Below are 12525 nucleotides of genomic sequence, written 5' to 3'. Positions count from 1 at the left end.
TCGGTCGTGGGGCTTGAACTCTGGGCCTGGGCGCTGTCCCTCAGCTCTTCAGCTCAAGGCGAGCGCTCTACCACTTGAGCTACAGCACCACTTCCAGTTTTATGGTGGTTTTTTTGGAGATAGAGGTCTCACGGTCTCTCCTGCCCGGGTTGGCTTTGAACCGCGATCCTCAGATCCCAGCCTCCTGAGTAGCTAGGATTACAGGCGTGAGCCACCAGCGTCCAGCTTGGGTAGTATTCTTTAGTATATTTTGCTCAAGGCTAGAGCTTTACCACTTGGGTTACAACTCCACTTCTGGCTTTTTGGTGGTTAATTGGAAGTAACATTTTCATAGGCTTTCCTGCCTAGACTGGCTTTTGGATTGGCTTTGGACTGACATCCTCAGATCTCAGCCTCCTAATTACAGGCATAAGCTACAGGTACTCAGCCCCTTCTGGATTAAAAAAAAAAGTTTTTAAAGCCAAAGCCATACAATTTTGAGAGGACAGATCTGTTATGGAAATAAACGCATCATTTCAGAATATTAATAATTAAGTCATCTTTCTTTTGGGGTAACAGTAAAATGGAATGGCTATCGTTTAAGTAACTAGTATGGTTACTGACAAGTAGCTTCATAAGCACAATGGAAACTCTAAGTAGGAAAGGCCTTGGCAGCTGGAAGCACAGTACTAGACCTCTTACAGAATGTCCACTGGGAGATTTAATATGTTCCTTCTTAGATTCTCAGAATTGGCTTTACACCGAGCTCTTACTGAAAGGAAGCATTGATACCTACCTCATATTACTGTTCAAAATTATCTCAGTCTTTAGAGTTGGAGGTTATTAACTATAGACATACATGACAACAATGAAACATTTCATTCCAAGTTCCATTTTATGCAAAAGCACTTATGTATAGTGCAGGGTGAAGCAGATGCTACAAAGAACAGGGTGTTTAGAAAGCAGAAATGACTGTAAGACCATGAGAGAGCATTAGCAAATTTGGTTTCTCTGCTTGACAAAATGATGTAAATGATGTGAGCAATAGTGACTTATAGCATCCTGTTTTTAACCAAGTTGATCACCAAAACCAAGCCCAAGCCACAACTTACTATAAATGGAAAGACACTCCTTGCTAGTGTACTTTTTTATATTTTAATCCCCAAATAATCACACTAGTAGCTTGGTGAGCATCAGATGACTTATTGTTGATTAGAATATTTAGACAAGTGCAAAGTATCTGTCTTTAGCAATCTGGCATGAATGCATTTAAATGTTAGGTTATTAGTTAATTTCATTTCAGTACTAGAACTTGATCTCAGGGCCTAGGTGCTATCCCTCAGCCTTTTCTCTCATGGATGGCACTCTATTACCAGAGCCATAGTTTCACTTCCAGCTTTTTGGTGGTGATTGGAGATGAGTCTCACAGACTTCCCTGCCTGAGCTAGCTTTGAATGGTAACCCTTAGATCTCAGCCTCCTGAGTAGCTAGGATGACAGCAGTAAACCACTGGTGACTGTTTGGTTTTTTTTTTTTTTTAATACTTTTTGTTTGCTTGGGTTTTTTTTAATGAGCCAAATAAGTTAGTTCATTTGTTTATGCAGTACTGTACGTTGACCACATGACCCCATGCATGCTAAGCAAATGTTCTTCTCTTAAGCTACACTCTCAGCCCTGAAAAAGTTACATATCATTAAATTTAGAGGAAATAATCCTCTCTTCCTTTGCCTTTGTCCTGGCTAACAAATCAGCATGCTATAAGTCATGTCCTTTCTGTTGGAAACAGTCACATGAATACAATGATCATGAAGTGCTTGGTGATTAAACCCACTAGTCCCCACCAGAAGCAGTGACTGCTTTTTAGGCTTGCCCAGGAGTGTTTGTCATGAGATGACTTATCACATTAAGCCAGAAACAGCACAGCTCCTGCTCAAGCAAATAAGCCACAAATGAGAGATGTGAACAAGAGGGGCCAAGAGAACTGTCATCCAAAGTCCTGTTGCAATGGCCAAAGCAGAGACCCCAGCCCAGCCCCACCAGCTATGAGAGCCACACAGCCAAGCTCAAGGCCACAACAGATGGCAATGGGTACAAGGAGAGGACAGATACCTGAGTCCTTTCTTAGGCAAAGTGTTCCTATCAAGGTGCGGGTCACTGTAGGAAAGTTAAAACAAAAACAAGAACTTCAGAGAAGCACAAGGGAGGCTGGGAATGACGGGAGAGAAGGCTACAGAGGCAGAGGGTCCTGAGAAAGAAACCCCCCATCACCAGAGAATGTTCTTTATCAACTATGCATGCAACACACATCGGTAGGCAAAACAAAACAAAACAAAAAACAATCCTTGGCCTGAGCTGGCATCAGTGCATACTTTACCAACCAAGTCGTCAGTTACTCCAAGTTACTCAACTCTACTTATTCCTCTTTTTCCACATGTTCAAAGGCAACATGGGTTGCCCTGTTAGAAGCACAGCCCAGCAGCTCAACTCTGCCACACCACCACCACGACCAGAGCTGCTTCCAAAAAGGGATGCCCGACTTTCTGTACCCCTAAGTTACCCCCTCCCACACCACTGGCAATGGCTTTAAGAGGGTGAAGGGGTTTGCAGAGTTTCAAGAGGCCAACAGTCTGCATATTTGAAATTCATGTGTAATGAAGTAAATTCCAGGTCCCTCTCAAGTTCTCCTTGTTTCTGCCTAGGAAAGATGTAGCTAAGAGCTGAGCCCTGGGCTGGAGTTAGGGCATGTTTCAACATGCTGGCCAATATAGTCGGGGCATTTGGATTTCCATGCACAAGGGTTTAAAGGCTTGGTTTGTAAGTCTGACAAAAATAAAGCTTTTGCTGTTGATAGGGTGAAGAAGGCTTCCATTATTTTTTTTTCCCCTAGCATGTAACAACATCTGCTTGTTATATTTGGCCAAACCACTGCTCCCCCACATATTTAAGGTCAATATCTATCTCTGAGGCCCACCCACAGCTGGGGGCAAACACAAGCTTCTTCATCTGTAAAGGCTCCCCAAACTCTTTTTCATTATCATTACAGGATATGGGCACAAGCAACACGACATTTTGCACGACATAATGAGCCAAACTGCAGCAAAAAACTTTGAAAGGGAGAAGAGCCAGCTGCGAGGGGAGTGTGGAGGGGTAGGAGAGGGGGGCAGAGGTGAGGGCCAAGCTACACAGTGGGTGGTAGACCATTTCTGGGCTGGGGTAGGGGGAGGAAAGGGCAGGAAGCTGGGAAGCAGGAACATGCCACAGGAGGCCATGGGAGATGCAAGTGAGAGCTTCTGAAGCCCCTGGATCAGGTGGCAAGGTTTGAGGTGGCCTTTTCCAAGCTGGGAAAGAGGGGCCATCCAACTTCACCTCCCCTTGGCTTTAGGGGACAACAGAGTAGACCCTCACCAGCATGTATGGCTGTCACACGGTACACCAGAGCCACAAACACAAGCAGAAGCCTCAGGCCAACAGCCTTGCACAAAACATCTGACTGGACAATAGACAGGCAGAGGAACCTAGACGTCTGGTGGGCCCCAGCCTACAATGTCATTTACCTGTCCTGTTTCCTGGGCAGAGTACTTCTGCAGAACTTAGGGCTAGCAGCAGGGGAAGAGAGAGGGCTAGAAGTCCAGGTAGGTAGAAAACAAGAGAAGCAACATTAGACTGAAGAAAGGAGAGGTGTTGTTACACATAATGATCAGAACATTTCCCAGTGCTGATCTCAGCATTCTCCCCCGTGTGCAGAAACAACAAACATCACTACGGCAGGGACTTGAGGACTTTCAATTTCGTGATCTCCTCTCACTGTAGCCAGCAGCAATTCAGTAGGAGAGTGTTTGCCATGATATCAAATGGATCCAGCTGCCTAGTAGGCTTTCACCCATACATTCTATGACTTTATGTAGTCACCTATGCTGCCTAACTACTAGGGGAGGGGAAAGAAATGGCTGATGAATAAGCAGAATAAAATGGAAGGATTTCAAAAGCAGATTGCCAGTCTAAATGGTAACACAGATTTGTCCCCCAAGAGACTTTTAGCAGCTTCAAGCATCAAGAATAATCGCAAGGAAAAAGATAACAAGAGGTATAGCCAAGCTAAATCCATCCCAAACTGGCTTACCCAGGAAAGAACAGTAATTAGAAAGAGTAAAATCTTGTAAACAAAGGCTAAGTGACATCTGGGACTCTTAATCTAACCTTTGTACCCTGAGGAGAGTTTCTTCCTGAGTAATAAAAGCAGCCAGGAGTACAGTACCAACCTTTCCGACAGTGTGGTCTTCACACTGTTGGTTCGGACAAAGGGCGTCAGAGAGTCATCTTTTGAGGAGGCGATCAGGCCAGTGGAGGAATTGTGGCTCAGGCCTCCTCCACTGCCGAGGGAGATGTCAATGGACTCGCAGCTGGTGTGCAGGCTGCTAACAGACTGGAAGCCCAGGCCATCCTTGCTCACTGCTGATGAGCTGCTGGCAGTGGTGCCCCAGGTAAGGCTGTTGGAAGGGCCCGAGTGGGCAGAGCTGGGGCTGGAGGCTAGAGGAGACTGGTTGAGGTCCACATTCTTACTGTAGAGAGGACTGCTGCTGCCACTGCTCAGGACACCACTGCCTGAGGGGGACTCTAAGTTACCTTGCTGGGTCATGGTGGCATGAGGATTGGAGATGACCACCAAATTTTTCATGTTTTCAGCTGTGGCGATGGGCACTTGCTTGGTAGGCTTCCCACCAAAGAGTCTGTGAAGAGACAAAGGGTTGTGTGGGATGAACACCCAGTGCCAATGGCACCAAGCTATTGAAGAAGGATGGTGCATAGGAGGCAGTAAAACCCCGGAAAGAGGATAATACAAATCTTTGTTGCTGAAATAGCTAAGGGACTCCACTGGGAAAGGCTGGCCATAAAGTGGGACTGGACACAGGTGTATCAAAGACGCTTTCTTCAAATTGTAGACTACAGCTGAGACTTTGGTTCTATTTTAGCCCAGGAAAATGAGATCCATTTTTTATAAGCCTGTTAATACTGCTCCAAGACCTTCCTATAAATATACCAACTAAAAAAATTGCCCTAACCCAGCAAATATCGAGATGGAACAATTTCTAAGTCATCTTCAATCCATAATCCTGGGCACAAAGCAGTCACTCAGGTCAGGTAAACAGAGCTCTAGGGGATTTGGTTCTTTGATTTCTAAGCACAGCACAAGGAATCAAGACCATGATTCTATTCAAGAGCCAGTGGCTCACACCTGTAATCCTAGCCACTCAGGAGGCTGAGATCTGAGTATTGTGGGTTCGGGCAGGAAAGTCCATGAAACTCTTATCTATATACTGGAAGTGGTACTGTGGCTCAAGTGTAGAATGAGTTCAAGCCTCAAGACTAGGAAAAAAAAAAAAAAAAAAGGACCATGATTCTAGATCTGGTTAGGGTCTGGGGAAAGTGTCTTCACAAATCTCTCCTCATTGGAAAGGCCAACTTGAAAAGTATCTTTCTGGGCCAGAGAGTTTAGTTATTGTTTTGTTTTTCCAGTGACCTACACAGAAAGTTTGCTAGGTTCACATTAGCTCAAACATACTGTGTACAAACCATGTGTCTAAAATTGACACAGAGAAATGCCATTTCCTTCATCTTTCCTCTGTTCATGACCAAGTCTGCCATAAGTACAGAGAATGGTAAAAAGTACTCCCTCTTACATTGGCAGGGAACTCCCTAGTGAAAAGTCAGAGGGTAGACCACATTTCAGTAATACAAGGGCTTTATTTCACCCATCAAAACTAGTGAGTAGAAAAAGTATATCTGAAAAATGACAAAACTACATCATGATAGGCAGCTTGCCTTTCACCTGAAGTGGTATCAATCTAACCTTGTTGTCTCCTAATAAGTCTACAAATCTTAACTGTTATAAAGACAAACAAGCAAATGTATAGTTAATCAACCAATTCCTACTACATTATATGGTGGTAGAGGAGAAATACTCCTCCCCTGGTAATAATAATGAAATACCCTGTTGTAGAATCTTTGCTTTAGAACATATACATACTTCCAGTGACAGGAACCTCACTACTAAAGAGTACCTTGAATTGTTAAAAAGCCAAAAGCTGATCCATCTTTTCTGGACTTTTAGGCAATTTCTCCTTATGCTGCTAATGTATAACCACAGTCTCTTTCTGTGAGTACTTCAAATCATGTGAAGAGTTATCTGTCTCATTCACTGAAGGCTTCTCTTCTCCATACTAATGCACACAAGTGAGTTATGAACACTCTGGTGATTTAGGGAGAGTGAGCTTCACAGGGAATGGGCTGATAGTTCCTCCATGGAGTGTGTAAGGAACTGCATACATTTTCATGTGTCCTATTACACTAGCCTGAGGGTCCAATAAATGCCTTTGTAGTCAGCAAAGGAAATCTATAACACTGGAGAGAGAATATTACATATAATACTTGAGGCAAGAAGCAGAGAAAAATTTTCATTTACAAGGCAATCTGTTAAAACAACAAAGAGTGGTTCAATAGGACTTCCCCTCTGAAAAATAATCATTACTGAATTCTAATAATCAAGTCTAGACAACGCACACAGAACAGCTGGCTTCATCACACCTTTCATGTGGAATGTTTCTTCTGAAGTCTTTTCAAACATTCCTGTTCATCCCCAAATATATACATGTGCATATAATTTTTTTCCCCTGCTTAGTTTTCCATCCTAGGAGCTTACTCTTTTCCATGACAAGAAGTTTCCTGGGAAGATAAGATGCACTCTAACCTACACAACTATGATTCAGGATGGACTGGGGAACAGCAAGATAATTTGAATAGCTAAGGTTTTTTAAAAACTTTAAAACAAAGTGAGTCTTTCACATTAAGGATTTCTATGAAGCAAATGTTAACAGGCAAGATATTAAAAAAACTGTTAAAAATGAACAAACAGTAAATATTTATTTCCATATTAGGTAATGTGAGAAAATAATGCCTTCTTCAGGTAACAAGAAAATATTTTCTTCTTTTTGAAAGAGTTCTCCTTTAAGAGTTTTTTTTTTTAAATATCAGATACTAAACTGAAGTTATGCATGGGATGTAAAATACAATGATTATGATAAAGTGTAATTCTGTCTCCAGAATGAATTTTTGTTTCATAGGTAATAAAAAAGAAAGAAAAAGAAAAGAATTACTTGCTTCCTTTGAGCTATTTATCCTTAATTTAAGAGCTTACTGAGACTTCATCTTAGATGATAGCTAACTTTCACCAAATGAACTCACTATGGCTAGACATGACTAAGATGAATTTTTATGAGAATCTAGAAAAAAGTACCATTGTTCTCATTATACAGATAAGGAAATGGAGTCAGAATTTAGCAAGGTGATATGGTGCTATTAAAATAGACTCAGAAGTTTGAACACAGGTTTGTGTTTTATCATCCAACCAACTACAAACTTGCTAGCAGAGATTGACATAACAGCTTTACCCAGGGTCTGAATGGAGGAGACACAGAGGCTGCTACAAATATGGAACAGGAAATTCTTAACCCGAGGTACCATTCTATCTACTCCAACTCTGCTGGGTTCCATGTATTTGCCCACTTACCGGCGGAGTGTGGGAGAGGCCACATCTGGGTACTTTGTCCCTGGTTGGAGAGTGGTCTGAGTTGAGCTGGACAGAGGCTGGGCAGCCGGGTTCACTTTCACTGAATTACAAGAAGCAACACTCTCGTTGTCTGATGAAATCCCTTTCTCCTTATCTGTCTGGTTGACCAGACCCGGCAGAGAACTGCCGAGGGCTGTTCTGGAAGGCTCCCTCAGCTTGGGCACTGGCAGTCCTGCTGACTTGCTGCTAATGTTGGAATCTATGCTGCTGGTGCTAGACCTGTTTCCAGCCCCATTTCGGCTGTTGGACTTACTTGGCCTTGGCAAACTACGGTACTGTAAGTTTGTCCGGGAGCTGAGAGATAAATACCCATCGTCCTGGTTCTGAGTGCCATCTATGCTCGTCTTTCGGCCTGTAGACCGGCCAACTAGAGCAGAGGACTTTGGGATTTTTCCTAGTGTAGCTGACCTGCTGGTGACAGTGGCCCCACTGGCTGTGATCATGGCCAACCCAGCTGCTGAGCCACTCTGCTTCTTGAACCCAAAGCTATTGGTGTTGGTGGTGGATGTTCTGGAGCTGTTGGGAAGAGGCTTTTTGGATTCATCACCGCTACTGCGGCCTGCATCTGATGGGGAGCGCTTCACCTGGGAAGCTTTCGGGGAAAGCCTTCCCTTCTCAGACACCTTCGCATCATCAGTTTTTCCTAAGAGAGAAATCAAGAAGATTAGCTTTAAAATGCTTCCCTCTTCTGAAAAAAGCTGACTCTTTCCTGGGGATGGGGGGGAGAAGTAAGGAGGAGGAGAAGGGAACTTTAGACCAAGATAATCTAGTCTCCCACAGTCACTGTGAGCCTTTTAGTAACTGTCAGCGACATTTTTATTCATTTGCAAAACAGTCTAAATTGATCCAAGATAAAACAAAGACAGCTAAGAGGGGTGGGGGGCAGAGAAACACTGCTTTTCACTGACCTTTCACTCTCTGCCAATTACACTCTCTCTGACATTTCCTGGGTGAGCTCCTACCCTTGTTTACATACATATCTTAAATTGTGGACAACATACAATGAATCAACATACTCATGAGGAGCCTGCCCCTGTGGGTTAACTGGCACCTGGCAAGGAGTCAGACTCATGTATAAGTTAATCCAAACAGTAGGCCTCTGTAGGCACGCATACCCATTTAAGAAAGCCAGTTCCTAGCAAAGAACAAATTCAAAGAGGTAACTGGTTAAGTCAAATCCTTGCTAGGGTTACTATAGCATCAGCTTTTAAACAGTTCATTGCGGATGGTGTCTAACTCACCAGTTCCCGAGGTCTTCAGTGTGCCTGCTGGGGCAGCTGGCTTTGTCCTTGGCATAGTGATGCCCACCTGGGCTGTCATGCCTCGCCGCCAGGAGCCTGTCTGGGAGATGACAGGATTCTTCTTGCCCGATGTGCTTTTGTCAGACTCATCTGACACGTCAGAAGGATTCCGCCTCCACTTGGATCCTGGCTCCATCTTTATGCCGCTGTCTGACCCTCCATCTGATTTCTTGATGTCATCACCAGACCACAGGGAATTCCTCTCCACCTGTGAGTGCTTCTCAGCGTCAGTCTGTGGATAGACACTCCTGGAATTAGTGTTCCCCAGTCCCATTTTAGGGAGTCCTTTACCCCAAAAGCAAAAAAAAAAAAAAGCTAATATGCTGAACTAGTTAAAGAAAAAAAAACAAAACATTGGTAAGTACTTTCTAAAAGTTTGGCCTTTCATATTCTGATTATCTTGTTAGAAAGGCATTTTTATTCATGCGTTTAAATAAAGAGTATAAATATGTCATTTCACATGAGGAAGGAAAATAAGGGAGCAGAAGCAGGAGCAAAGAAGGAAAGGAAACCTAGGAGGAAAGCAAAGCCTGCAGAGAAGAAAATGCTTTGGGAATTCAGCCAACAACTCTGCCACTTGGAGACAGGTCTCCTCCAGCTCTGGTGTTAAATCTCTAACCAGCATCCAGTTTCTCTCCTGTTTTCCTTTGTTCTGCTGCTTCCCTATCACTCCACTGGCAGCGCCAAAATCCAACATACTGAATGAGGGTGGCTGCTTGTTTCGCTCAAATCAGGGAGGCTCAGCTGAAAGGAAACAAATCCTCAAACAGCAGTGGTTCCTGCTCCTACCCTTCATTTATATGCCACTGCTTTGCTCCCCTTGTGTGATTTTATTCAGACAGAGATATAATTAGCCAGTTTTCTTTGGAGGAGCCTTGACCTCCTGGCCATGAAACTCAGAAGGGGACAAGAGGGTGATATTAATGATCAGCTGCACTAAAAACCATAAAGTAAGCCAGAATGTTTAGGGCTCCCTGGTGTGTGAGGCCAGCCAGAGGATACCCAGGGAGAGGAGCAGTACTGGGAAGGGAAGGCAACAAACCTTCCAGTGGCTACACTGCAAAATGAGTCCCACGTTATTTCTAGCTAGCAAGAGTGGGCACCATCAGCAAAGTAGGAAGCTAATGTGAACCCTTGACAAGAACATGGCCTAAAGCATATCACACAGGAATAGTTCAAATTCTTCTTCCACAGAATACAAGGAGTGAACAGAACAAAAGCTACGTATAACAAACAGCCCAAATTTAAATGCCTTTCTCTTTCTTTCCCAGTCCTTTCTTCCCTTATAAATTTAACCCATTCAAGACAGCCACCTAATGGATGCCATCATTTGTTTGGTCCTTCCTCATATACACACCATATTCCAGCCTGGTATAAAGCACTAGAGATAGACATAGAGGAGAAAGGAACAAGTAAATAAATGAATGGATAATGAATATCTGTCCATTAGGCTACAACACAGTTTAACAAAATGATCTTGTTGGATCTCAGCCATTATTTGGTCAAGGAGAGTAAGGGGTTAAGCAGTATTGTCTTCATCTTAATTTTACAGATGAGCAGAAACTCTGTCCCAACTGACTCAGTCCAAGTTTTCCTCTTTTAGATCCTGCAGGAGCATTCAACCAGAACAGACTCAATGCTTGCTGCTTGCCAGGCATCATTGAGGGGCTGAGAATCAGTAAATATGGCTGATTCTCCCCCCCTCTTCCTCCCCCGCCACTTGCAAGTTTATGGTCAGTTGTAAGAGTCAGAGATTGAACACGTATGGACAAATGGATGTATAATTGTGAATTTTAAAGACTATTGCAAAGAAAAAGATTGGGAGTCTGGAGAGAAATACAGAGCCTGACCTAAGTGAGGGTAGGAAGTGGTACTAAGAAGTTTTAGAAGAGTCCTAAAGAATGAAGGAGCCAGGTGCTGGTGGCTTACATCTATAATCATCTGGAGGCTGAGAGATAAGGATCACAGTTTGAAGCCAGAACAAGCAGTAAAGCCCATGAGACTCTTAGCTCTAACTAACAACTGAAAAGCCAGAAGTGGAACTGTGGCTCAAGTGGTAGAGCACTAGCCTTGAACAAGGCTTAGGGATAGCACCCAGCCCCTGAGTTCAAACCCCAGGACCAGCAAGGCGGGGGGAGAAAGAGGGAGAGAATATAAAGGAACTCTGAGCAGTTTAAGGAGAACATACACAGTAGTATGCATGTGCAAAGCCACAAAAGCAGGTAAGAGCTTGGCTTTGGAAGCATTCATTTAACAAACATTTACTGAGTACCACTATGTAATGGACAAACTTAATTAAACTGGGAACACAATGAACAAATTCAAAACCTTAATCTAAGCCCGGTGCTGGTGGCTCATGCCTATAATCCTAGCTACTTAGGAGGTTGAAATCTGAGGATCAAGGTTCAAAGCCAGCCTGGTAGGAAAGTCCATGAGACTCTGATCTCTAGTTAATCATAGAAAAAGCTGAAAGTGGTGCTGTAGCTCAAGTAGTAGAATGCTAGTCTTGAGCAAAAGTTGCTTAGGAGGCTGGGCGCCCCGTGGCTCATGCCTGTAATGCTAGCTAGTCAGGAGACTGAGATCTGAGGATCACAGTTCAAAGCCAGCCTCGGCAGGAAAGTCTGTGAGACTCTTATCTCCAATTAGCCACCAGAAAACCAGAAGTGGTGCTGAGGCTCAAGAGGTAGAGTGCTTGCCTTAAGCTCAGGGGCAGTGCACAGGCCCAAAGTTCAAGCCCCATAATTGACCAAAAAAAAAAAAAAGCTTAGCAACAGCACCCATGCGCAGAGTTCAAGACCCAGGACAGGGGAAAAAAACCTTAATCTTATGGATCATACAACAAGTTTACGCTAATATATCTTAATATGCTCTAAGATGCAGTGAAAAATTAGCACATTCCATATCCTGGATTACTATGTAGTCTCTTAATGTTTTTAAATCTACTTCTAATCAAATTGCTAAGAATATTAGCAATAACAACAAAAATTCATCAAGATGTTACTGTGGACCAGGCACTGAGCTAACTTGCTTTGTATGTATCATTTAAATCTCATTAAAAGGGGCTGGGAAGGTGGCTCAGTGGTAGAGCGCCTGCAGTGCATGCCTGAGGCCCTAGGTTCGATTCCACATAAGCAAAAAGAAAAAAACCGGAAGTGGCGCTGTGGCTCAAGTGGTAGAGCACTATAGCCTTGAGCTGAAGAGCTGAGGGACAGCACCCAGACCCAGAGTTCAGGCCCCATGACCAGACCAAAAAATAAATAAATAAAAAATAAATCTCATTAAAGATGAGGAAGTAATAGTTAACACTCTCAGTTTTACACGTGAAAAACTGAGGCAAAGAGAGGTAGAAGAGCAGGGCTGGGGAATGTGACTTAGTAGTACAGTACTTGCTTAGCATTCATGAAGCCCTGGGTTCAATTCCTCAGTACCACATAAACAGAAAAAGCCAGAAATGGTGCTCTGGTTCAAGTGGTAGAGTGCTAGCCTTGAGCAAAAGAAGCCTAGGGACAGTTCCCAGGCCCTGAGTTCAAGCCCCAGGACTGGAAAGAAAGAAAGAAAGAAAGAAAGAAAGAAAGAAAGAAAGAAAGAAAGAAAGAAAGAAAGAAAGAAAGAAAGAAAGAA

General features: G+C 43.5%; 1 protein-coding gene across 1 annotated transcript in view; it reads right to left on the bottom strand.

The window, feature by feature from the left end:
* Window positions 1–12525, bottom strand: part of Nav2 (neuron navigator 2) — a 387125-nt gene that overhangs the window by 59540 nt on the left and 315060 nt on the right. Inside the window, exons 14-18 of the mRNA XM_013019543.1 lie at window positions 8845–9136; window positions 7544–8246; window positions 4239–4706; window positions 3534–3599; window positions 2089–2133 (exon numbers count right to left, since the gene is read on the bottom strand). Coding sequence (XP_012874997.1) covers window positions 2089–2133; window positions 3534–3599; window positions 4239–4706; window positions 7544–8246; window positions 8845–9136 — 1574 coding nt within the window. The remainder of the gene's footprint in view (window positions 1–2088; window positions 2134–3533; window positions 3600–4238; window positions 4707–7543; window positions 8247–8844; window positions 9137–12525) is intronic.

The sequence above is a fragment of the Dipodomys ordii genome, unplaced genomic scaffold (genome assembly GCF_000151885.1).
Source record: "Dipodomys ordii isolate 6190 unplaced genomic scaffold, Dord_2.0 Scaffold46, whole genome shotgun sequence".
Taxonomy (NCBI): Eukaryota; Metazoa; Chordata; class Mammalia; order Rodentia; family Heteromyidae; genus Dipodomys; species Dipodomys ordii.
Note: the sequence above shows the minus strand (reverse complement) of the source record. Positions and strands in the feature narration are given on the sequence as shown.